General features: G+C 34.4%; 1 protein-coding gene across 16 annotated transcripts in view; it reads left to right on the forward strand.

Annotated features, from left to right (window-relative positions):
* dnc (phosphodiesterase dunce) overlaps nt 1-27,482 on the forward strand; it is a 731,124-nt gene that overhangs the window by 623,745 nt on the left and 79,897 nt on the right. For 13 of the 16 annotated variants that reach the window (XM_067784328.1, XM_067784327.1, XM_067784333.1 and 10 more), the window contains one exon: nt 8,794-8,832. The exons of the other annotated variants lie outside the window; for them this stretch is intronic. In XM_067784328.1, the coding sequence (XP_067640429.1) occupies nt 8,794-8,832 (39 nt within the window). The remainder of the gene's footprint in view (nt 1-8,793; nt 8,833-27,482) is intronic. 16 annotated transcript variants of the gene reach the window in all.

Raw genomic sequence — 27,482 nt, forward strand, 5'->3', positions numbered from 1 at the left:
GTCGTGCTCCTCTTGATTTTCCCTACAAATTGGCCGGACGGGACCTACATGTTTTATACCGACTCCGAACGGCATTTGCAAGGCAGATGAGTTTTCACTGAGAGCTTTTCATGTCAGAAATACACTCGGAGCGCTTGCCAGACACTGCCGAGGGGCGACCCCGCATAGAAAAATTTTCTTCTAATTTAAAACCCTTATTTCTAAAATTTTGATGATGCTTTGCCCGGGCGTTGAACCCGGGGCATACGGTGTGGTTGGCGGAGCACGCTACCATCACACCACGGTGGCCGCATTATGTTCGTTTTCTCTTTCTAAGTGATAGTTTTATTTCAATATAGCAGTCTTTTTCTAAAAAGGTTTACACAATGTTTCGCGAAGGGACTTTTTCCAAATCCTTAAAATGATCCCGAAAGTCTGCTGCTATTTTAGTATCCAGGGCCTCTTTCCATTTTGCAAAGTTCCCCGAATTTGGTAGGGTGAAGGTACGAAAATATCCTTCATACATACACCGCGGCAATTTAATAGTATAACACACAAACAAAACAAAAACAAATCAATAGTTTTGAAAATCACGAAAAGGAAGGCAAGACTAAATACTTAGCATTTCTCACCAAAAATGTCCCAAGCACTTCAGCTCAAAGTTTCCATTTTCCATAACTTCAAATCTATATTGGTTAATTTTCACGAATAGCCCTCTCAAATAGTTGCTTATATATTCCTCATTCCTATCACATGTATATACGTGAGTAATGTCACCTTCGTTCGGATTACATGTATCTGAAATATTCTATTCACTCTTACCTTTGCTGTTAACATGTATGTATGTGTGGCTGCTTGCTTTGCTGTTATTATGTATTTATTTACTAGCAGCATAGTGAGGCATCGCAACAAAAGTGTATCTTTTAAAGCATAATTTTGACATTTTCAAAAGGTAGGTAATATCACCGTTAAACTTACCAGAACTAAATGTTGTACGCCTAAACCTGGCAGACATGGCCCGATTCCGAGGCGCAGTTCTAGACGGCGGCCACCGTAGTGTGGTGGTAACTCGCCCCGCCTACCAAACCGATAGTGCTTGGTTCAAGTACCGGGAAAAATAACAAAAAAATTTAGATATAAGTTTTTTCGTCCATCTTAAGTGATTTGGCAAACACTCCCGAGTGTTGTTCTGCCATGAAAAGCTTCTCAGTGAACATTTACCTGCCATGCAATGCCGTTTGAACTCAGAGCTAGACGCAAATAGGAAGAGAAACTCCGCCTAAATCTCCTCGGAGGTAAATCGCGCCAAGTATTTATTTTACTTTTAGTTCTAGACAAAAAACTGAACTGGAAGGTAATCGTCATTCAGCGCCAAAAGAAAGCATATATTATATACGTGCAAAAAGGCCGTTGGCGAAAAATTGGGACTAATCCCCAATAAATGCAGGTGGAGTTGTACCGTGATTATATTTCCCATACTGCTGTATGGGATAGTTGTATGGTAGCCATCCCTGAGCAAGGCGTCATACCATACTTTTTCGTTAAAGTCCACAGATCTCTAAGAAAAACGCCTACCGAAGCTCTTCAGATTATTGTTCACGCCCCAACTTCAAATCTAGCTGGTTACCGAGTAGCGTTAACTTCAGCCATGCGTTGAAAAGAGTTAATGTAAAGAAATTCCTCTGTATCAAGGATCATCCCCAATGTAAGTTTTTTTAAAGGCAAGCACATTTTCTTCATATTTCCGGTGCGAACGGTTTTTTTTTTTTCTTTTTACACAGTATTAAAACAGTTTTAGTGAGTTTTGTGGGATAGTTTTGCCATGTATGGTATGAAAATTAGTTCCCCACAATTTATAAATTTAATTATGTGACCGTTACGTTCTTCTTTGGCTCTTTCTGGGCACTGCTAATTAATTTTTTTCAATTGTAATTTATCTTGTTATATTTGCTACTTCTTGCAGGATTTATTGAATATAATAGTCCAATAATAACTTTAGCAGGTTTCTTCTAAATTATGAAAGTTTTGCACAACAGTGTCGCGACTGTTACAATAGAAACTCTCACTAGTTGTGAAATTGTTAGCGGGTAGATGGTTTGACTGCCGGGTACCTACTATATAACTAGTTACATAAGTATGTATATGTGTAACCATAATAGTCCGACACGTTCATAAAATACTCGATACCATTGTAAAACAATGGATTAATTAATATTTAATCAATGCATCTGTAACAATCAAAATGCAAAGGACAACTGACACACGCACATATATATATATATATATAAACGCAAAACAACAGTTGCATACACAAAAGTTTCGTCTGTTAACGAACACTCAAATCGATCACTCTTCACACACACACAGGTGTCTAGTACAACGTACCTTAAAATATACCATAAACCATAACGTTGAATCAAAAAAACGAAAGAATTAATATTCCAGTGACAAAATGCAATCAAATTGAAAATGAAGTGCATCTGCAACTCGAAAGAAAAATTTTTAGTGAACATTAGACTGATGCATAAAATTTATTTATTTTTCTCCCGACATAAAAAAGGTCAGTTATATTTTACATGCAGTTTCTAAGAAAAATAAAAATACTTATTTAATGTTATGCTTTGTTTTATTAGTCTGCGAAATATTAATTATGAAATTAAGTTTTTGTCTTTAAAATTCGACCAATCCAATTTCTCAGATAAAGAATATCAAAATTAAAGCTCTTATGGAGATTTCTATGCAAAACAATGTCTCTATATTTGAGATGTGCCACAGTCCCTTCCACATAATTTATATTCCTTTGTACAACACGGTGTTGATATGCAGTCGCTCCAAACCAAATTTCACAAACCAAGCGTTTTGGTATTTCAGTTGTTTGCACAAAAAAATTATGCTTATCATGTGAATTCTATGAGTTCACATCTTCTTTTGCAAGACTTCCCATATTAGCAAAATCTATCGAATACCCGTGATGCAAATTTCGTGGTGGCGGATATACACATGTGGAAATTTAACCTTGTAAGGTAGGTGCGACACCTATACTTTCAATCTAGCCCAATCGGCACAGGGGATATGCGTTATGGAAATCAAAATTGTATAGGAGGTATCACACCCCTTTTTTCCCTTTTCTCCACTGATACAATATCAATGTTGTGCATCTGCCTGCTAAGTATCGCTGCCCTGCTAAATCTACCCTTAGAGATATTTAATTTTTGATTTATTGCTATATTTATCAGATTGCCCCTTTGCAATGAAGAGCTTCTCTTTCCTACAAATCGATCCATATCGGCCAACTGGTGTGTCCAAAAAAAGCTGAAAAAAATTTGCATATTAGAGTTCTGTGGGCAAGATTTATCACTTTTCATTAAAATGTTGATGTAATCATTGACGGCTTTGAAACCAAATTACAGTGATGTAGCTGCAATAGTTACGAATATGTACGAGTATGTTGTGGAAATTTTAGTATTTGGGGCAGGTTCCACGCCCCTTTTTCCAATAAACTCCAACTTTCTTAGACTTTAAGCTGGTCACAAGATATGTGATATAGAAAGAATAATTTGTATTGGAGGTAAAACATCTTTTCCAATTCTTCCCTCTAGTCTCCACTGATACAAAGTCGATCATTGCCCTGGTATTACTACCATCAGGGATATTTGAGTTTCCATATAATGGTATATATATTAGCTGCCCCGCCCCCTTCATATCAAAATTAAATAAAATTTTCATGTGGCGTATTTATATATAGATAAATACCATATTAGAGTTATGTGGGTGCACACTCCCTTTGCAAGGCTAATCACTTTGGTACCAGAGCCTTTATTGATTACATTCTAACGAATTTTCGAAAATTCCGCTTATTTGAAACTTTCTGATAACGTTCGAATCGCTAAACTGTTGAATAAATCACTCCAATATTCAGTATTGCAAACTGGTATTTATTAGACTACTAGTAGTAGAAGTAGTACTTCACAATTGTACTTCAATATCACGTACTTTACAACAGCATGTTTACATCAAAACTGAATTAGTTATTACTCAGCTTGCGCTGCTTTTACACTCTCTGTTGCCTCGTGCGCATACTTCTCCAAAGGTCTAGACGTGCCACCTTCTAGAACTCTTGTATCTCCTGCTTTGTAATTAGTTATATGCATGTGTATGTGTTAGTAAGAACTTCGGCTCATAACTACAGGTGTGTGTGTGAGATACCTCTTCACTTCGAGCTGCTGGTTATGTGTGTGCATGTACTTCTCTTCGCCTTCCATGTATGTGTGTAAATGATGATTGAAGTGTACATGTACAGAAGTGTGGCTTTCTGTAATGTTTTTGTTGTTGTGTGATTATTTACTAACAGCCTAGTGATGTCAAGATTCGCCACAATATCAAACTTATAACGAAAAATAAGTTTGATATTATATATAAAGACATTGTTACAAATAACGAATACGTGTGATATGGAAATTTGTGTTTTTATGAAAGTTGCGTTTTCCAATATACTCCAATTTTTAGTAAATCTTTTTCTTTAACGATATTGGCGGCTTTGCCAAGTTTCAGTACTTAATGTGACTTAAGCGGTTCAGGAGATAGGTGATATAGAATGAAAGTTTGTATGGGAGGTACCACGTCCTCTTTTTCAATTGTTTCATTTCTCTTGTATTTTTGCCCTTAGATATATTCGAGTTTTCATATGTTGGTGTATATGGCAGATGCCACGCCTCCTATATACCCGAAATATCCCCTACACACTGACGAATTATATTTCCAACATTTTGGTGTATATTTCATCAAAATTGGCCAAACGTTAGTTCAAAAAAGGAGTTGAAAAATTTGCGTATTTTGGATTTATAAATAGATAAGTAGATGTTGATTAACTAACATTTAAAATGATCGCCTTGTCCGTCCTGATGTCGCGTTGCTTAAATTTTTTTCAAAATATTAATGAAATAATAAAAAAAACAATTTTTTTTAAACGGTCTAATGGTCATATATACATATATATGTACGAACAGAAAAATTTGCAAATAAATTATACGTGATCAGCTATGAAGGTGGTTTGTACCGTCATCTCTACGGCCATTTGTTCGACCATCAGGTGTGTAAAGACAAATTCACGCTGACAACATGAATAACAAATCTGAGGTTAATTGAAAAAATAATGCATTTTGTCACTGGTATGCAAATATAATAAATAATGAGAACGTTTGCTTGTGGGTGTGTGTATGCGGTTGTGAATGTGTTAAAAAATCTAGTCGTACACTTTTTTTGTTATTCTTTACGTCGACGTTCTGTTCAGCAGCATCCTTGCTGCGAGTTCGTGTGTTGATAATATTTTTTTAATGTAATTGAATTTTTATGAATTGATTGGCTGATATGCTCCGGCACAATGACGAATGATCCATGTTATTCCACATAATTTCCATATAGATAAATAATTGCTTGATATGCTGGTATTATTAAATTAATATGGAGGATTTTGATTTCCGTTCTGAATGAAACGTCACTATTTAATGCAATAATGCGTGATAAAGTTGTGCCAACTTCTTAGTTTTTTGTTTTTAATTTTCTGACAGAGTGGATAATTGATGCATATTGGAAGGATTTTCCGTCATCCCTTGTCAAATTTGGTTTGGAGGCAACGCCGAAACCGGTTTGTCTCAAAAGCAAATTTGACAAACCGGTTTCGGAGTTGCCTCCAAACCAAATTTGACAACGGACGACGGAAAATCATTCCAATATACATAAATTGCGCCAACTTTTCTATCCGCTTTGAATTATTCATTGCAGTCTTCATTGAGTCGACACCAAAAAGAGTGATTAGGATGTTCTTGAATAGTTCACAGATAGTTCTTTTGCCGCCATTGCTACCTCAACGGATGCTCGACACGTAGAACGATTCGGTAGAATATCGCAAATTCTTCCGTATTTTCAAGCGAGATAACGCTAGCTAAATATATTGATAAAGTACTAAATAAGATCCCAGAGTTGGGTGGAAGACCCCACGAGCATTCTAGCGTCGTATTTGCATGCATACAGTGCCGCGGAAGCTTTCTTCGCTCCCTCTTCCACATGAATTTTCCACGAATATAGGTTGACTACTAGATATTTTGTGCTACATTTTTCTTGTAGGATCACCCCTCCACGCTTCAAGTTTGTCCGAATAGGGACCTTTTATTTCCTTGTCAATAAAGCTAGGTCGGTTTTTTCCGCGTTGACGGTTAAGCCAACTCCAGATGCCCAGGTATGTACATCCCAAAGTGCCTGATCCATTAGAGAGCTGATTGTTGTTAGGCATCTTTTGCTTATGATGACTGACACGTCATCCTCCGTCGAACCGCCTAAGCAATTGGTTGAAAACCAGATTTCACAGCATTGGTGATGAACCTCACCCTACGACGTTCCCCTGTTTACACATTTTATTGCCTCCCATAGACAGACCCCATTAGTTTCTATAATTACTGTCGAGTCAAAATAACCCACTCGTCTCTATGGAATAACACATTCACTATATTGACTTTCTTGAAGATTTTCTGAAGAAAAACTACCGAAAATGTTATGTATTCATACTATAGTTAGAACATAATAAAATTTTGCACATATTTTTCATTTTTCGGCTTGTCTCATTCTGCGTCTTGTTTCAAATTACATATATCATTTTATAAGTTTTTGCCTTAAGTAGTCGGCTATTTCGTTGCATGATTTTTCGTTGACTTCATTATTGAAACTAATTAAAAACTTTTCAAAATTGCAATAAATAAATTGTTCTATACTTGCATATGTACGTATAGTACATACATTTTCATATTGAATTTCAGCAAACAAAATATTGTTATACTCGGCTGAGCAGAGCTCACAGAGTATATTAACTTTGTTCGCATAACGGCAATCCGTAACGGCATAAACTAATCGAGATAGATATAGACTTCTATATATCAAAATGATCTGGTGAAAAAAGAAATTCATTTAGCCATGTCCATCCGTCCGTCCGTCCGTAAAGACGATAACTTGAATATATTTTGAGGTATCTTGATGAAATTTGGTATGTGGGTTCCTGGGCGCTCATCTCAGGTCGATATTTAAAATGAACGAAATCGGACTGCAACCACGCCCACTTTTTCGATATCGAAAATTTCGAAAAACAGAAAAAGTTCGATAATTCATTACCAAAGACGGATAAAGCGATGAAACTTGGTAGGTGGGTTGACCTTATGATGCAGAATAGAAAATTAGTAAAATTTTGGACAATGGGCGTGGCACCGCCCACTTTTAAAATAAGGTAATTTAAAGGTTTTGCAAGTTGTAATTAGGCAGTCGTTGAAGATATCATGTTGAAATTTGGCGGAAACGTTACTCATATTACTATTTGTGTGCTTAATAAAAATTAGCAAACTCGGATGGCGAACACGCCCACTTAAAAAAAATTTTTTTTAAGTCAAATTTTAACAAAAAATTTGATATCTTTACAGTATATAAGTAAATTATGCCAAAATTCAAATCCAGTAATGATATGATGCAACAAAATACAAAAATAAAAGAAAATTTCAAAATGGGCGTGGCTCCGCCTTTTTTCATTTAATTCATCTAGAATACTTTTAATGACATAAGTCGAACAAAAATTTACCAATCCTTGTCAAATTTGGTAGGGGCATAGATTCTATGACGATAACTGTTTCATGTGAAAATGGGCGAAATCGGTTGAAGCCACGCCCAGTTTTTATACACAGTCGACCGCCTGTCCTTCCGCTTGGCCGCTAACACGATAACTTGAGCAAAAATCGATATATCTTTACTAAACTTAGTTCACGTACTTATCCTGAACTCACTTTATCACCGAAGTCGGCCTATAACCACGCCTACTTTTTCGATATTGAAAATTACGAAAAATTAAAAAAAATGCCATAATTCTATATCAAATATGAAAAAAAGGATGAAACATGGTAATTGGATTGGTTTATTGACGCAAAATATAACTTTAGAAAAAACTTTGTAATGTTGGTGTGACACCTACCATATTAAGTAGAAGATAATTAAAAAGTTATGTAGGGCGAAATCAAAAGCCCTTGGAATTTTGGCAGGAATACTGTTCGTGGTATTACTTATATAAATAAATTAGCGGTACCCAACAGATGATGTTCTGGGTCACCCTGGTCCACATTTTGGTCGATATCTCGAAAACGCCTTCACATATACAACTAAGGGCCACTCCCTTTTAGAACCCTCATTAATACCTCTAATTTGATACCCATAACGTACAAACGCATTCTAGTCACCCCTGGTCCACCATTATGGCGATATCTCGAAAAGGCTTCCACCTACAGAACCAAGGCCCACTGCCTTTTAAAATACTCATTAACACCTTTCATTTGATACCCATGTCATACAAACACATTCCAGGGTTACCCTAGGTTCATTTTCCTAAATGGTGATTTTCCCTTTTTTTGTCTCCAAAGCTCTCAGCTTAGTATGTAATGTTCGGTTACATCCGAACTTAGCCTTCCTTACTTGTTTTATTTTTAGTATGGGATAAATATGTATACATATAATGGCATATATATTTATTTACGTTTTAAAGTATCTATGTATGTACATGTATTCACAATCATCGTCACTTCAACTGCAATCATAAAAAACAAGCAAAATATGAAAGTTTAAAAAAAACAACAGCAAGCGACAAATAAAAACGCGCAAACGACCTTTGTAATATTTGCTTTGTTTATATTTTCAAAACCAAAATATGTAATTCAACATGTAAACTTAATTCACATCAAAGTTAAAATATTTTTAAAACAAAATGTTTATTGTTATTGTAACCTTTTACAGGTTTAAAGAACAAGAGGCATCTATCCTGATTGACCGATCGTACGTATACAAATACAATTTTAAGCTAAAATTTAATAAATAGTAGCTAACCAAAATATAAAATTAATTTTACCATTTATATAAACATTAATGTAAAATGCAAATTTATTAGAAATGCATAGCTGTTTTTTTGTTATGCTTAACAATAATCAAAAAACAAAAACATGTTGTTGTTTAGAGCACTGTAAGCGCCTAGTAATTTTATAATACAAAAAATTCGTGTTTATATATGTATGTAAATATAAAGCTTTATTTTAAAAGCGCCTACCACATGGACATTTCGCTACCTAGCATTTTTTATTTTGCTGTTTTTTTTTTCAAGATTAATAAATTGTTTTACTTTATTAGATTGTGTATATCTAAATATTTTGACTGTGAATTTCGATGTACATATTAATGCAGTTTTTATGAATATTGAAAATATGTATGTAAATACCAACGCGCCAGAACCATTTTTAAGCATGATTCGATTTTTGTAACAAAAATTAAATGAATCAGTTCCTTAGGACATGATTCCAAAGGAACTGAGTATTTTAAAATATTATTTCAAAATAGTCCCGAAATAGTCCTTACATTATTTCGAGTTGATTCTCAAAACAACGTCTATATGATCTAGAGATAATCCTGAAATCAATCATTAAACTACACTGAATCGATTTTGATGATCTCCAACTGATACCGAAATTATCTCGAAAATAACGCCAGACTAATCCGTAAATAGTCGCGAATCCAGAAACAAATCCTGAAACCCAGGGATAAACTTGAAATAGTCCCGAAAAGATTCTCGAAACTATTCTGAAATTGCCCCAAGAAGTCCGGAAATCATCCTTAAACAAACCGAAAAAGTTCTGAAGTGATCCCAAAGCTATCCGAAGTGGCCCCGGAATTGTGGAAATATACCGAAGGTATTTAAGAATTAGCTTTGATCCCGCAATAATGCCAAAAGTATACTGAAATTATCCCGAAACAGTCCCGAAATTATTCCAAAATTATCCCTATGCATTCCCGATATTATCCCTATAGAACCCCGACACAAACCCGATATGATCTCAGAACCGTGCGAAAGCGGTCCCGAAGTAATTACGTAAAAAATCGTGAAATAATCACGGTATGAGTCCTAAATTATTACGAATTAATCAAAACGATAACGAAGACAATCTCACAATATCCCCGAAATAGTCCTCAAATGATTCCAAAAACAGTCTCCAAATAACTCCTAAAAATTTATAACTTTCGAGTTTATCCGGAAATAGTGTCGACATTATTATTAAAGGATTCCGATATTATTTGGAGATAATCCAAAAATAATCGAAAATTATTTGTTATTCGGAAACAATCAAAAAAATCATCTCTAAATGATACAGAGATAATACCACATTTATTCGGAAATGTTGCTGAAGTAAACACGAAATTTTCCTGAAATGCGAATAATACGACCCTTACTTCCAAGTGTGAGGCAGGCCCTTATTTCAATTTCCTCGACCCCGAGTTTTATGACCCAGTCTTAAATTTATAGTGGTTAAAAAAAATATTTACAAAAAAAAATAGTTTTAAACAGCATGGCAACTTGGTCTCCCTTACTCAAAAAAATACAGCTAACGATTTTTCCAATGGACATCCAGTCCGTGTAAAGAATGGGTCACAAAGATAAACGTACGGGCATTCCCACATCCGATCATTCACATTTATAGAAGTAAAGGCCATGTGACACTCTAAAACTCCAACGCGCACCTCGATTTACCGCCCTTTAATTTGTTATTTGATATTATAGGGCAAGATGCTGTACGGCTTTCAGCACGGGAAACCGTTTACAAGAAGTGAGATAAATATTCTACTTCCTTATTATATTGCGAGCCTGCAGCCAGCTACAAAACTAAACTGGTTTCATAAAGGCTAACGGCTCCATATAAAGCAGGCCAAAAATTAGGTCACACAAGTAAATATGTGTTAACTTCTGCAGGTCTTTAACCTCAGTTGTTTTGTTCAATCCTTCTTGTTAATATGCATCTTTACTCATCATCCATATTAAAAAGGTCCGAGTCACACCCCTTTTGCTTTCTGCGTTAATATTTGGTTTTTGTTTTAATTTTAATGTTTAAAGCTATACAATATGCAACGTACGTCAGCAGCAATAATATAAACTCGTATGTATGTATATTAGACTGGGTTGGTCCCCATACACAAAAAAAAAACAGTTGCTAATGTCCGCCCCTAAATTTAAAGATTATATTGAGAGGGTGTCAGAAAAAAAATTTAAATTTTTTTTTTTTTATCCTTTGAAATACAGCCGAAAAGGGCTTTTCGTTGTAAGTTGGTTATTTGACGTCCGATTTTTAAAATTGATATGCCATTATTTTGGCCTTGAGAAGCTTCACATTTCCGTTTAATGTCCGTTTAAGTTATGAAGTCGTTTTCACATGATTATGTCAGCTAACAAAGTTTTACCCCCCCCCCTCCCCCCCCCCCCCCCGCGCTAAACTATCCTTTTTTTCCTTACCAAACGAAAGTACTTAACAATTCAAGAAAATGTTGCTTTTAACTGTATTACTAAAATAATAAACAAAGAAGTTATAACACTTTCAATATTTATTGCAACTGTTAAGCTACTGCATAGATTTTATCGCTGGCTTGGCGACTAAATCAAAAAAACCGTAACGGATATTTCTCAAAAAAGGTTCGAAGAGGTTCGAAAATGTTCGAAAAAGGTTCGGTGTTAGCAACAGGCAAAACACATAAAATTGGATCTCTATCATAAAGTTAAAGTTAAAGTTAAGGTTAAAGTTAAAGTTTAAGTTTAAGTTAAAGTTAAATTTAAAGTTAAAGTTAAAGTTAAAGTGAAAGTTAAAGTTAAAAACAAAGTTAAAGTTAAAGTGAAAGTTAAAGTTAAAGATAAAGTTAAAATTAAAGTTAAAGTTAAACTTAAAGTTAAAGTTAAAGTGAAAGTTAAAGTTAAATTTAAATATTTAAAAATAATAAATAATATTATGACTCCGAATATTGAAATAAATATTGCACACGTTAGTTAGGCGCTCATTTGTTGGAGATATTTGCGTGCTTATGCAAACTTGGAAGTGCTCTACACATTGTCATGGTAGCAATTTACATTTCTCCGAATCCAAAATTGGACAAGGTAAAGCATTTTATTCATCGCTCTTTACTGGAGTACTCTGAAGAAGGGGGAAAAATACTTAGTACAAATGGTAATAAATTTCCACTTATCTTGGCCGGCGATTTCAACATCAATTTCGCTGATAAAAAATCAGAGCGGTTGACAAGTTTTCTTTTTGAAAAATTCAATTTGAAAATAAATAATGATCCAAAAGAATCCACAACAAAATATGGGACCACCATTGACGCGGTATTTTCAAGGTATTTAGAGGATATCAAGTCTCAAACGTATGTTTCCTATTTCAGTTACCATAAACCTATAATTTCAATTATAAATATTCCTGAATAACCTATGTATGTACATATCTTGTAAGATAATAATAAAAATTGTTTAACCAATATTAACTTCTCATTTATTCAATAAAAGTAAAAAATTTGTTTTCTTATCGGTCACCACGCTTAAGAAGTGTAACTTGAATTAATATCACAGAAAAAGTTGATAATATGCAATAGCTTTACCGCGGCAGTCCCCGAGTGCCACACGTCCTTTTTATTTCACCTGATTCTTATTATACTTAGACTTATTTTTGGAGGAAAAATTATTATTAGGGTTTGCATTGAAAAGTTAATAAAGATATGCCAAATATCATGAATAGGGGAAGTCAAAGTAAATGAGTCAAACCTGTTGTTTCGTATTTATAATAATAACACTATGCGACAAAATCAACTTTTTTTCTGGGTATTGGACAAAACCCACTTTTTTGTAGAGATTGAGGCTTAAGAAAACAAAGTTCTATTTCCTTTTTTCGAAGTTAGTCTCCAAAAAATAGACATCAGCTTTCGAATTTCGAAATTCTACATTTCGAACTTTTATTTTTTTTATTAACGCGTTCAGCAAATTGAAAAAGTAAAAATGTGGTCGTGGTCCGCTCTTTTCCCCTTTCCCCTCTGACTTCTGACTACAGTCAGTCTCTGACTTCTGAATTTTCACCTCGTATAACAGCTGTTATGCCAAATTTCTCAAAAAAAGAATTCAGCCCTTCAAATAAGGGAAAGAGCGGACCATGACCACATTTTTACTTTTTCAATTTGCTGAACGCGTTAACAAAAAAATAAAATTTCGAAATGTAGAATTTCGAAATTCGAAAGCCGATATCTATTTTTTGGAGGCTAACTTCGAAAAACGGAAATAGTCCAATACCCAGAAAAAAGTTGATTTTGTCGCTTAGTGTTATTATTATAAATACGAAACAACAGGTTTGACTCACTTATTTACTTTGACTTCCCCTATTCATTATATTTGGCATATCTTTATTAAATTTTCAATGCAAACCCTAATAATAATTTTTCCTCCAAAAATATCATGAGTTTCAGGTCGTAAAATAATAGTTGCAATAAATATTGAAAGTGCTATAACTTCTTTGTTTATTATTTTAGTAATAAGGTTAAAAGCAAAATTTTCTTGAATTTTTAAGTACTGCCGTTTGGTAAGGAAAAAACGATACTTTAGGGGGGTAAAACTTTGCTAGCTGACCTAATCATGTGAAAATGATTTCATAACCTAAAAGGACATTAAACGGAAATGTGAAGCTTCTCAAGGACATATCAATTTTAAAAATCGGACGTCAAATAACCAAGTTACAACGAAAAAAACCTTTTCCTCTCAACATAATCTTTAAATTTAGGGGCGGAGATTAGCAACTTTTTTTTCGACCCAGTCTAATGTATATGCGTACTTAAATTAATGAATGTATGCAATTGGGCTCACATCGTAATAAAAGTTTTCACGTTTAAATTGCAGGCACTTAATCAAATTGGAAATCTACATTTTCGCGTTTAAATTTTGCGATGTATGCAATATATTTCTTAGCACGTATTTAATTTTTTTGCTTGTTATATATATATATATTTTTTTTTTTTGTTTCAACATTTTTTTATTAAAGAATAGAATTTACCAACAATATGTTCATGTGTGTGTAAATATACTGTTGGAATATTGAAACATTTTATTTAACATATTTTTGAAATTTTGGTTTTTTGCCAAAGAAACCACTAAATTTTTATTGCAGACACTTTTGCTGCCGTTTTATTGCTTTTTTTTATATTTAAATAATTATTTATACACAAATTTCCACTAAATAAATAAGAATTATACAAAATAAGTAGTAAAGATTTACATTAAAAATATATTTGTATAAATTGCATGTGTAATTTTCTAGATGTTCATGCATCTCCTAATTAGCATTGTAAGACCATATTTCGATACGAAGCAAAATATATATTAATATGTGATTTGAATTGACATATCTGCCTGTAAGCTACACTGGCTGGCATAATATGGAAAAATTCAGACCCTACACGGAGCGCATACGTTCATAAATTCAATGAATTTGTACATTTATTTCAATGAAAACATTCATTAAAAACGTGCCAACGAACAAAATCATAATAATTTAATAATCGATATTCATAAATTATAAAATTTATAAACGTTATTTATGATTATGAAAGAAATTAACGAACGCTGTTCATAAAAATTTTATGAACGGGTTCATAAAATTTAATGACGTTTTTCATAGATTTTTTGAATGTATCCGTAGATTTTAATTAACATATTCATAGTGTATATGAATTAATTCGTAGATTTTATGTAATTTTTCATAGCCTTTAATGAAAAGATTCATAAGCTTTTTGAATCTTTTCAATAATTTTCACCCCCAAAAAACCAGCAAAATCTTTTATTTGTTTGCAAATTCATTTTATTAAACCTTAACTACCTTCGTTATATATATAACTACATTCGTGGGGTAGCTTTTATCCCAATACAGTTTTTTACATATTCTCCAAGGCAGTTAATTAAAAAAAAGTTTTAACACCAAATAAAACAACACACCCTCAAAAATTCACTCTTAAAAAAGTAATTAATTACTTTTGTCAAAAAAAACTTTTTAAAAGTGATTTTAAAGAACATTTGTTGGTACTTTATATTAAAGAAATATACTTCAAAATAACAGTAAAACAAAAAAATCTTTAAGAAAATTACATACAAATTCTGACAAGGAGCTTTTTCGTATATTCATTATTCAAGGAAATCTTACAAATCTTAATATATAAAAAACACGCGTCACACAATTGAGGCCAATGGACTCCTAAACTACTGAACCGATTTTGAATTTGTTTTGCACCCCGTTTGTAGTTTGATCTAACTTGAAATATAGGATAGGTGACTGGGTGACTAGGGTCTCGAGATATAGGCCAAAATGTGGACCCTGGTACCCCTAGAGTGTGTTTATAGAATATGGATATCAAATGAAAGATGTTGATGAGTGCTTTAGTAGAGGGTAATTTTCATACCCCTGGGTGACTAGGGTCTCGATATATAGCCCAAAACATGGAACCGGGTACCCCTGGATATCAAATGAAAGCTGTTGATGAGTGCTTTAGTAGAGGATAATTTTCATACCCCTGGGTGACTCGGGTCTCGAGATATAGGCTAAAACGTGGACCTGGGTATCCCTAGAATGTGTGTATAGAATATGGATATCAAATGAAAGCTATTGATTAGTGCTTTAGTAGAGGGTAATTTTCATACCCTTGGGTGACTAGGGTCTCGAGCTATAGGCCAAAAAGTGGACCCGGGTACCCCTAGAATGTGTTTATAGAATATTGATATCAAATGAAAGCTGTTGATGAGTGCTTTAGTAGAGGATAATTTTCATACCCCTGGGTGACTAGGGTCTCGAGATATAGGCCAAAACGTGGACCCGGGTACCCCTAGAATGTGTTTATAGAATATGGATATCAAATGAAAGCTGTGGATTAGTGCTTTAGCAGAAGGTAATTTTCATACCCCTGGGTGACTGGGTCTCGAAATATAGGCCAAAACGTGGGCCAGTGAATGCCTAGACAGTGTTTATACAATATGGATATCAAATGAAAGCTGTTGATCAGTGCTTTAGTACAGAGTAATATATTATCCAGAGACGGACTGGGACTGGGGTTAGGACTAGGACTGGGACTGAGACTGAAAAAAAATTTTAAAATTTTGATGGCCATTTTTCAAACATTGCTGAATTTTTCAGAATTTTACATAAACTCCGAATTTTTTTTAATGTGGTTTTGGTTATAGAATTTGCTACATTTTATTTGAAAATTATCGAAAATAGCCCCTTTTTTTTACTCGAACAAAATTTTAGAAAATCTTAGTGGTTGAAATAACCTGTGAGCCAGTGTATATTTTTTATTTCAGTGTTCACAATCTTGAGCAAATGGTTAAGCATCAGTGCTTTCGAAATAAATTTTTACAATAAACGTCAAAGAACATGTGTTTTGAAGTGTATTGTACAAATTGAGCACCCTTATTGAAATTTCTTTCTTGGCACTTATAAACAAATTTTTTAGCTATGAATTAAAGGAGACTTATTTTGTGTATTTAGTTTTTATTAATTATTGAACGCTCAGTACTCATCGCTAGTGCCTGTATGTACAAATTCTACAAAAAATATATATATATTTTTAAAACTCATTCTAAGGAAATAGAAATGTGTACACATGCGATAAATGAAATCAGTTCTTTTTATATAGTACTAGAAGACCCGGCAGACGTTGCCTGCCCTAAATTTGGCCAATCTGCATACATTTTAATAAGCTTTTTCCGTCTGACTCTGCCTTCCCCCCTCTTCACTTTTTCCTAATCCTTTTATTCACTCCTCCCTCCGTCTTTTTCGCTTCATCTATCTCCATCTTCGTCTCATTCTATCTCTTTCTCAATCTCCTTCTCTCTTTTCTCTTTTCGCTTCTCTCAATTTCTTCTCATTCTTCTGCATCCCTTATTGCCTGTCCCAGAAGGTGGTATGTATTTTATTCCAGTCCCAGTCCCAGTCCCACTCCCAGTCTCAGTCCCAGTCCTAGTCCTAACCCCAGTCCCAGTCCGTCTCTGGATAATATATTACTCTGTACTAAAGCACTGATCAACAGCTTTCATTTGATATCCATATTGTATAAACACTGTCTAGGCATTCACTGGCCCACGTTTTGGCCTATATTTCGAGACCCAGTCACCCAGGGGTATGAAAATTACCTTCTGCTAAAGCACTAATCCACAGCTTTCATTTGATATCCATATTCTATAAACACATTCTAGGGGTACCCGGGTCCACGTTTTGGCCTATATCTCGAGACCCTAGTCACCCAGGGGTATGAAAATTACCCTCTAATACAGCACTCATCAACAGCTTTCATTTGGTATCCACATTCTATAAACACATTCTAGGGGCACCCGAGTCCACGTTTTGGCCTATATCTCGAGACTTTAGTCACCCAGGGGTATGAAAATTATCCTCTACTAAAGCACTCATCAACAGCTTTCATTTGATATCAATATTCTATAAACACATTCTAGGGGTACCCGGGTCCACTTTTTGGCCTATAGCTCGAGACCCTAGTCACCCAGGAGTATGAAAATTACCCTCTACTAAAGCACTAATCAATAGCTTTCATTTGATATCCATATTCTATACACACATTCTAGGGATACCCAGGTCCACGTTTTAGCCTATATCTCGAGACCCGAGTCACCCAGGGGTATGAAAATTATCCTCTACTAAAGCACTCATCAACAGCTTTCATTTGATATCCAGGGGTACCCAGGGGGCTATTTTCGATAATTTTCAAATAAAATGTAGCAAATTCTATAACCAAAACCACATTAAAAAAAATTCGGAGTTTATGTAAAATTCTGAAAAATTCAGCAATGTTTGAAAAATGGCCATCAAAATTTTCAAATTTTTTTTCAGAATTTTTACAAATTTTTTGGGTATGCAGTTTTATAGCCCATTCAATTTTAGTATAATAATGTGCAGGTTAGAAGTGCCTCAGAATTTTTTCTGTATTTTCAAAATTTTTTTCGTGTGTTGTAGGAAGAAAATATTCACACCTTCGACGAAAAAAATTCTGAAATTTCTGAAAATTGTATTTGGGAACATTACTGCGAAATCAAGATCGATCTGAAAAAAAAATTTTAAAGTTTTTGTTAATAAAGTGCAAACACAAAACCTATGATTTAAGATTTATTCACCAGACGATATCCATAAGGTTGTTATATTCTGGGCACTCGCGAAATATTTGGTTTTTTTTTTGAAATTTTGTTTGGGAGTGATTTATTCTATAATGGCGCAACTTGCCAAGCGTTTTAAAACTCCTCCGCATTCAAATTGTCAAACTTCACACGCTGAGCCATTTCTTCAGCACCAATTTCCGGAACTTGAAATGAAATAAAAAAACGAAAAATTAGGTAATACACTGCAACACCTACCGTTTTCTTCGACCTCTGGAGATTCCATGCGACGCTGTTTGGCTTCCGGACTGTAGCTTTTGATGCTTTTTTTCATGTTGCAAAATTTGGTGAACAGTTTTCCTTTGTTTTCGGTTCGATAGAAGCTTAATTTCTCGTTTGGGAAAATTTCCAGAATTTTACCTTCTAAGCAGTGGCTACTTTGAACTGACATATGGATGTCGTTGTTGATGAATTGCTATTTTCACCTGCTTCAGAATCACAAAACAAAATGAAATGCTTGCGCTGTAAATGCCTTTTATAAATATTAACACTACCAAATAATTGTTGGCAACATTGGCATCGTAGTCTGTCGCTGTCAAATGTCGAACAAAACCGTCAATACTTTCATATTCCTTCCTACACAAACCACAGATCATTTAATTTCACAAACAAAGTTATGCAGTTTTATTTTACCTTTTGTCACTCAACAACTGATGATGCGAAATTCATGCGATTATTTGCACAAAAGAATTGATTGGCAATACTAACACCATCAGTTGTATGAATAAATTCTTTGATTTTATGAAATGTTTCATGAACTCAATGAATAATTTCATAGAAGTTTATGGAAAGCATTCATAAACATTGTTCATAAAGCATAAAAACTGAATTTTGTTCTAAGACTACTTCATGAATTTGCATCCATTACCTTTATGAGCATTTTCATAAATTTCTATGAAATTGTTCATTTAATTTATGAAAAATTCATTAAAATCAATGAACTTATTCATAAAACCAAGGGCAGAATGTTTATGAACGCCGTTCATAGGAAATTAATCATTTATTTTTATCCGTGTAGGTTAGGTTAGGTTGGTTTGCAGCTGTACTGTTAGGGAACAGCTCACGTAGATAATTTTTTTTGCTAGTCAGTTGTGTTACCACATATAGATGCAGTAATGCGTTTAGTGCCAGTGTAGGCCCCGCTTATTTCAACCATCAGGAATCGCTGCACTGCTTTTAACCAGGAAAGAAGTATAGTAGCCTTCCCAGCCCTGTCTTCTACATTAAACTTTAATGCCAGTTTGCTTTTAAAAATAATCCATATGTACTTTACCCTGTCAGACAGCACCAGTGGTACTTGCTCAATAGAAGGTGGTCTGAATTCAGGAATATTGTACCTGGTCAGAACACCCAGGCAGCCCTTTAAAATAGTCTTCAGTATAATCAGAAGATTACCCATCACAATAATTTCGAGGCCATCGGTAAAATCATGCAGCTCCTATCCCCAGATCAAAAAGCAGATCGTTCATTACCAAGCCCCAAAGCATAGTGGAGAGAATACCTCCTGTGTAGTAAGCCTTTTCACCTTTTTCTTCCACTCCGCTGTCTCAGTTTTTCAACTTAACAACTTGTGCACACAGTGAACTGAATTTTCAAATTCACCATCATTTAATTTTAAGTCATGCCCAACTATGCTTGGCAAATGCCGTTGCCGAGATGAAATAAAACATGTAGGTTCGCTACTAAATATTTAGTGGTAGGTGGAATTGAAAACTTATGCACTGTGCCCATCTATGGTTCTAAAGCCTTTGAAAGATATGTGGAAGCGTTTCTTCTCCTTTGGCACCAAGGTGACTTTGACCATATTCTTAGACTTGGAAACAAAACCCAACCATATATGTCAACATAAAGTAACATAAAACTCTGACTTAAAAAACAATCTAAACCACTGTTTATGATACATTTTGTGTGTGCCATTTTGATGCAATTTTGTGTGTGTGTTCAAAGGGATTTAAGGATGCTTTAGTGAACCAGAAACCGACCTATTCTAAAAAACAAAAAATAGTGGTTGAAGCAATTTCCTTGACATTTCGTACAAGGGTACTTCCTTAATTGGCTTATCATTTGAGAAACTTTTCCTTCCGGGAAATGGTCCACGTACTGACCTCTTTCACAAAATCTGATTTTTGGGACGATTTGCTTAAATTCGGTACAAGGGTATCGCTTTGACCAAGCTAATATTTGTGAAACTTTTCATTCCGGGAAGTGGCCCATGACCTAACTTATTCCAGAAAAAAAGGAATTTATGGCGCGATTAGCTTGACTATCTTATTATTCATGAAACTTTTATTTCCGGAGAGTAGACGAGAGCTCGATCTATTGTAATAAATCATAATCATGATGCGATTTTCTTAAGATTTGGCACAAAGGTATCTCTTTATCTGGCTAAATATTTGAGAAACTTTTCTTTGATGTATATTGGAACAATTTTCTGTCATCCGTTGTCAAATTTGGTTTTGAGACATACTGGTTTCGGCGTTGTGCCATCATCAGTGTCGATTTTCGTTCTGATCTGTTGTCGTTTGTCCTGTATTTATAGTTCGTAGGTACATGAGCAGGTATTGTCAAAATTGATGCTTGTGTATATTTAGTTATGTGTATGTGCTGTGTGTTCGTTCAGAACTCAAGGTGGTTTACTAATCGATTTTTGTGGCTGCCTGGTGTAGGTAAAAATCCGTAATTTTAGTCGTTTGACCTTCTTTGTGGGCTTGTTGTTTTGGTGCGTTAATTGTTTTGTGTTTATTTGTTGTTATGTCTTTGTCGTTGTACCTGTGTGATTACTTTGTTTCTTGTAAACAAGTTTTAAAGGCTCGAATATTGTGTCAGAAATTGTATTTATCTGTTCGTTTATTATTATACCGCCGAATTTTTTCTGTTTATAGATATCCATGTTTTCGAGTACGTTGAGGCGTTGGCCTTTTGCTTGTATGTGAAAAAAAAACTTTTCTTTACGCGAAGTGGACTAGTTTAAATAGAATGGAATAAAGATGTTTTTATTTTTAAGTATAATCGAAATGAAATTGGGAAGGAAAATTCTTTTACGAAATGCGTGTTTTCTTTTGCTTCTGAATTTAGATGAATTATAAGGTACGGCCATATTTCACTGCTGCATTTAAAAAAAAATAGAGGTAGGTTTAGTTTTATTCCAAAAACAAATGTTTGAAAACATTTAATCCAAAAACTAACCAGGAGGCAATTACATGAACTTCACCCAATGAAATGGTAGATGCACCCACCGTTTGAATTACATGCTACAAGTTCTGAGCTAAAAAAAAAAATATTTTTTGGTAAAATTTTTCAACTACGACTGGGTTGGTCCCCATTTAAAAAAAAACTTTGAAATTTCGCCCCTAAATATGAAGCTTATGTAATCAAGGGTTTCACGGAATTCGATTGCTGTCGAACTGTGAAATTTTCGCTTTAATGTTCAAATTAAATTTATAGACCAAAAAGAAATAAAATTCAAATGCTTCAAAAGCAACAATGACATGAAATTGGAAGTACTTTCTTCCGATAGAACAAAAACGATACTTTGGAAGGGGATAGTACCCAATTAGCTGACCTAATCATGTGAAAACGACTTCATAGCTCGAAAAGGCGTTAAAAGCAAATATGCAGATTTTCAAGACCAAAATAATGACATGACCAAGTTACAATAAAAATCGAGTTTCTGAGCACGCTTGCCCCCAGTATACGTAGGCGAATACACATTGGAATACCTTGTTAACTGGAACATTATCCATAATTCGCATAACGTGACCTAGAGCGTAGCCGCTGTTTTTAGTTCTCTGGACTTATTGGTGTTTGCATAAAGCTTTCGAAGAACTTTATTAATTTACTATTTAAATAGCACTGGCTCCCAAATAAACGAGATCTTTTACTATTGCAAAACTAGGTCTGGCGTGATCGCAAAAGCGCAAATTGACTGGCTGCCTGCTTGATGACAGCAGCTACTTCGTTCTGCCCTCATTTCCCATTAAACCTATTCCTTCTGCTTAATTTTTACCTATGGAGTTAGCAGAACTCGTCTGTGAAGTCAAAGTCGTCAGCATACGCGACACTAAAGTACTCACAACTAAACATTTTTTTAGATATAAAAAATCTACCTTGATTTTGCTCACACAACTCCAAGCAATGTACAAATGTTTGTTAATCTTTTAAAAAGGTGTCGGGAATTTTCTCTGTTTTAATCCAGTTCGCACATTTAACGAATTCCATCGCTAATACTTTAAGCGCAACTATATAGGTCTAGCTGTATTTGAATACCTTAAGAGGTATGCAAATATTCAAGTTCTATTTATATATGTCAATGGACAAAGTACACCGTCGCTATTCTCATTCTCATTAGAAATGTACTTAGCTAAACGAGAGAATCAGCCAGATAAACAAATAACCATTCACTAGTCGGCTAAGCGTTTATTATTTTTTGTTGTTGCTGATAATGAAGGTGATAATAATGCTCATGACAAATATCTTAATATTAGATCATAAAATATTTAAAATATATATGTATGTGTGCTCATACGTAGCATAGGCTGTTATGGTATGAGTTCACTAGAATTATTGAAAAACAAGTAAGGAAGTTTGAATTCGCTTGGAAAGGAATATAATATAGTCAGAGGTCACAGGCCACTAGTTTATATTAAATTTCTTCCTACCCTGTAAGACATTCCCCTAGCTCTAACTATATACCGTATAGCTGGACCATTTGACGACATTACCACTCAGAGCTCAATAGCGAAGCAATGCTTTCAAGACGATTTCGCAGGTAGCATTATTTCGCAACTCTTCCTCATACTCAATATTTACTTTAAAATGCCAGAGAGAAATTTGTGATTTTACTTTTTACTAACATACCCATAAAAGTCAGGGTAGAAATTTCATTACTAAAATAATGGTAGGCAGAGCTTCTTTTTCTTAAAGTCGTATTTAACAGCCACATTTGTTCATATTTAGTTTGAGCTAGTTGAAAATTAATACTTTTTCTAAACTGTCAAGTGGAAGACTTTCTTCGTTCTTAAATACATATTAAAAAGTATTCACAGCAATCAACTTAAAAGCTCAAAATATTTAGAAAAGGCGAAAAGCTGATTTGTTTCCTATAAATGTCGAAGCAAGGAACTACTATTAATCGAGTACACATATCAGGGGATACTGAGTTGGGTTGTAGGAAAAACTTCAAAGCTTATATTTATTCTAAGAAACCTCTAAGAGTATCCTTTTTGTGTAAAGAAAATTCTCAAAAAAAAAAAAAATTTCATAAAATATTGTGACGAATACTACCATCACTAAGCCGATACTAAGCAGCCACTCGTATGTACGTAAACAAATCAATCATCATGTACACACGTACATAGATGGCAGCCGAGAGATACTCACACACGCATGTAATCATCAGCCGAAGTAGTACTCACATATACACACGCATTTGGGTACAAACTACAAATATACATGTATATGGCTGGTAACCAAGCATGAAGTTCGCGAAGTTACCAGACCTTAGGAGAAATAGATGAACGAGAAAACTGAGAGTATAAAAGCAGCACATGCTGGGGAATCAGTTTCAGTTTTGATTTAAGCACGCTATTGGTTGTGAAGTATACGTGTTATTGTGAAGTACTTTCAAAGTAGTCTAATAAAGACCATTTTGCATCATTGAATATTGGAGTTATTTATTCAACAGTTTACCGATTCGAACGTTAGCAGAAGGTTTGGAATAAGCGGAATTTCCCTAAATTTGTTACAATATTTATATCTGTACTGAAAAAAAAATGGAAGGCACAGAAAGATTTTACGTCAAGCTTCTCTCCCAATTTGCGTCGTGCTCCTTTCCTACAAGTCGGCGGAACGGGGCCTACGTGTTTTATGCCGACACCGAACGGCCTCTGCAAGGCAGATGAATTTTCACTGGGAAGCTTTTCATGTAAATACACTCGGAATGTTTGTCAAATCACTGTCCGCTTAGCAAAACCTTTTTCTAATTCAAATTGTTTTTAAATTTTCGATGTTTCTTTTCCCGGGGCTTCAACCCAGGATCTTTTGTGGTCGCCGTTATAGACTTCCAAATAAAGTGCGGTATCCACGTCATAAGAAAAAGCTCCAAAATTTTTTTAATTTTCCTGTTGTAAGCCAAACTTGGAAATGTTTATTTTCAATTTCTTTACACAATTGCTTTCGAGATAGTTGCTGTAACCGTAAATTTAAGCCTGGGGGAATTTCTTTAGCATTTCTCGAAACAATTCAAATGTCCAAGAAATCCTTGAAAGTTTTAATTGATGCAAGTAGACCGCATCTTGAATAAACTTTCAAAAAAACCTTCAACTTTGGCTTACAAAACGAAAATATAGAAAATTCTTGAGCCTTTTCTCATGATTTTTATACCATTTCTTATGGAGTAATGATATTTGTTATTAAGCTTATAATAATTGAATATTCAATTATTATATTTTTCTATGAGAAACTGAAAAGAAAGAAACATTTACTGGCATATTGCGATGGTACCATTTCGAAAACCGCCACGTAGTCATCATCAGCATCAGTATTAATTTTGTCCAACTAGAAAGCCGATACATCCCATTGTGTGCCGTCAAAATATTTTATTTTGTCACAACAAAATAGTTGTTAACACAAATCATATATATATAGTATTTTGATATTGTTATTAACATTTAAAGAAGGAAAAAACTAATTACATAATCATTTTAGTAGAATCACACGAAAGAAATAAATTCATATTAATATCACTCATACCACACGGTGTCCCAGCCTTCGTCACACTCCATTTGAATGAGCCATACATAGCATACCTGCATTGTGTATGACAAATTTTATCTAACGAGGTACTTGTACAATTTTATTGCAATACTTAAAAGAAGAAGGCATACGGCTACAAGACCTATACTTAAATGGCAGGGTCCGTAAAGGTCATGAGTTTTATTATAAAAATTATTCTTTTGAAAATTATTTAAAACTTGTATTTTTCTCTAAAAAAGCAATCGATACTTTTAAATCAACTAATTTGACTGAGAAGAGCGAACGATTAACAGTAGACTAGCTTAGTTTTTCCCAAGCAAATTTTGAAAATAATCATTATTTGCAATCACTGTAAATATTTTTTTAAATCTTATATATTTGTTTGTAACACCTACTTACGTCACCGAAAAATTAAGCTATTTTAATTAGGTGCACACAAGTCACTCGTTTTGGTTAGCCTTTGTGGCAAACTTTAGCAGAGAGGAAATGTTAGTCACCAATTGACATGAAAAAATTTGTGACATAAGCATATTAAGCTAACATATTCGTTTTTACGCCTCTTCATTAATTGTAAATAATACAGCAGACTCATTAAAAATTTTTACTGCACACTTAAACTAATAGTTTAGAAGAATATAATTTAGCTAGGAAAATATGGCTAAACGTCAATAAAAATTTCAAACTAACATCTAGTACCCAATTTTTGGTTGCCAACAGCCTTGGAATAAGCAGGTCAAAAGTGTACTTATTTTACGTATACGAAAGAAACGTAGAAATATAAAATATAGCTAATTTTATAAGTCATTGAATTAGGCTGAACTGGCCAGTCAATAAAGACCTAACATAGACTGAGTGTGTTCCACAATCGATTGAAAAATCTTTAACGTCTCAATAATCCTGCAAATGCTTCAATAATGACTGTTACTCACTGGCCATGATCTGGCGATATGAATTGAACAGTTGGCAGTAAAAACGAAATTTATAATAAGAGTGAATAAAAGTGAAACTAAAACAAGTAAGGAAGGATAAGTTCGGGTGTAACCGAACATTATATACTCAGCTGAGAGCTTTGGACACAAAAAAGGGAAAATCACCATGTAGGAAAGTGAACCCATGGGTACCCTGGAATGTGTTTGTATGACATGGGTATCAAATGGAAGGTATTAATGAGTATTTTAAAAGGGAGGGGGCCATAATTCTATAGGTGGCCGCCATTTCGGAATATCGCCACAAAGGTGGACCAGGCGTGACTCTAGAATGTGTTTGTACGATATGGGTATCAAATGAAAGGTGTTAATGAGTATTTTAAAAGGGAATGGGCTTTAATTGTATATGTGAAGGCGTTTTAGAGATATCGCCATAAAGGTAGACCAGGGGTGACTCTAGAATGTGTTTGTACGATATGGGTATCAAACGAAAGGTGTTAATGAGTATTTTAAAAGGGAATGGGCTTTAGTTCTATAGGTGAACGCTTTTTCGAGATATCTCCATAAAGGTGGACCAGGGGTGACTCTAGAATATGTTCGTACGATATGGGTATCAAATGAAAGGTGCTAATGAGTATTTTAAAAGGGGATGGGCTTTAGTTCTATAGGTGAACGCTTTTTCGAGATATCGCCATAAAGGTGGACCAGGGGTGACTCTAGAATGTGTTTGTACGATATGGGTATCAAATGAAAGGTGTTAATGAGTATTTTAAAAGGGAATGGGATTTAGTTCTATAGGTGAACGCTTTTCGAGATATCGCCATAAAGGTGGACCAGGGGTGACTCTAGAATGTGTTTGTACGATATGGGTATCAAATGAAAGGTGTTAATGAGTATTTTAAAAGGGAATGGGCTTTAGTTCTATAGGTGAACGCTTTTTCGAGATATCGCCATTAAGGTGGGCCACGGGTGACTCTAGAATGTGTTTGTACGATATGGGTATCAAATGAAAGGTGGTTATGAGTATTTTAAAAGGGAGTGATCCTTTGTTCTATAGGTGGACGCCTTTTCGAGATGAAAGGTGTTAATGAGTTTTTTAAAAGGGAATGGGCTTTAGTTCTATAGGTGAACGCTTTTTCGAGATATCGCCATTAAGGTGGGCCAGGGGTCACTCTAGAATGTGTTTGTACGATATGGGTATCAAATGAAATGTGGCAATGAGTATTTTAAAAGGGAGTGATCCTTAGTTCTATAGGTCGACGCCTTTTCGAGATGTCGCCATTAAAGTATGCCAGGGGTGACTCTAGAATGTGTTTGTAGTATATGGGTATCAAATTAAAGGTATTAATGAGGATTTTAAAAGTGAGTGGCCCTTAGATGTATATGTGAAGGCGTTTTCGCGATATCGACCAAAATGTGGACCAGGGTGATCCAGAAAATCATCTGTCAGACTCAAACCGTGGATAAATAAATGCCTTTTGAATAGAATTAGGTTCAAAAATAAATTTAAAAAAAAGTGCAACAAACATCCATGTGACACCAATTTGAATACTCGTTTTAAGCAAATATGCAAACGAATCAATGGAGAAATTCGTAAATGTCGGGACGATTATTATAATAACTTAGTCAATAAATCTAAAGGTAATCTAAAAGAAGAGTGGAAAGTAATAAATAGGATTATTGATAAAAACACAAAAAGGCAAAATTCTCATTTTGTTTTACAAAACGAAGGCGTTGATATTTCTGTC

This window comes from Eurosta solidaginis, chromosome 4, assembly GCF_040869045.1.
Source record: "Eurosta solidaginis isolate ZX-2024a chromosome 4, ASM4086904v1, whole genome shotgun sequence".
In the NCBI taxonomy this organism is placed as follows: Eukaryota; Metazoa; Arthropoda; class Insecta; order Diptera; family Tephritidae; genus Eurosta; species Eurosta solidaginis.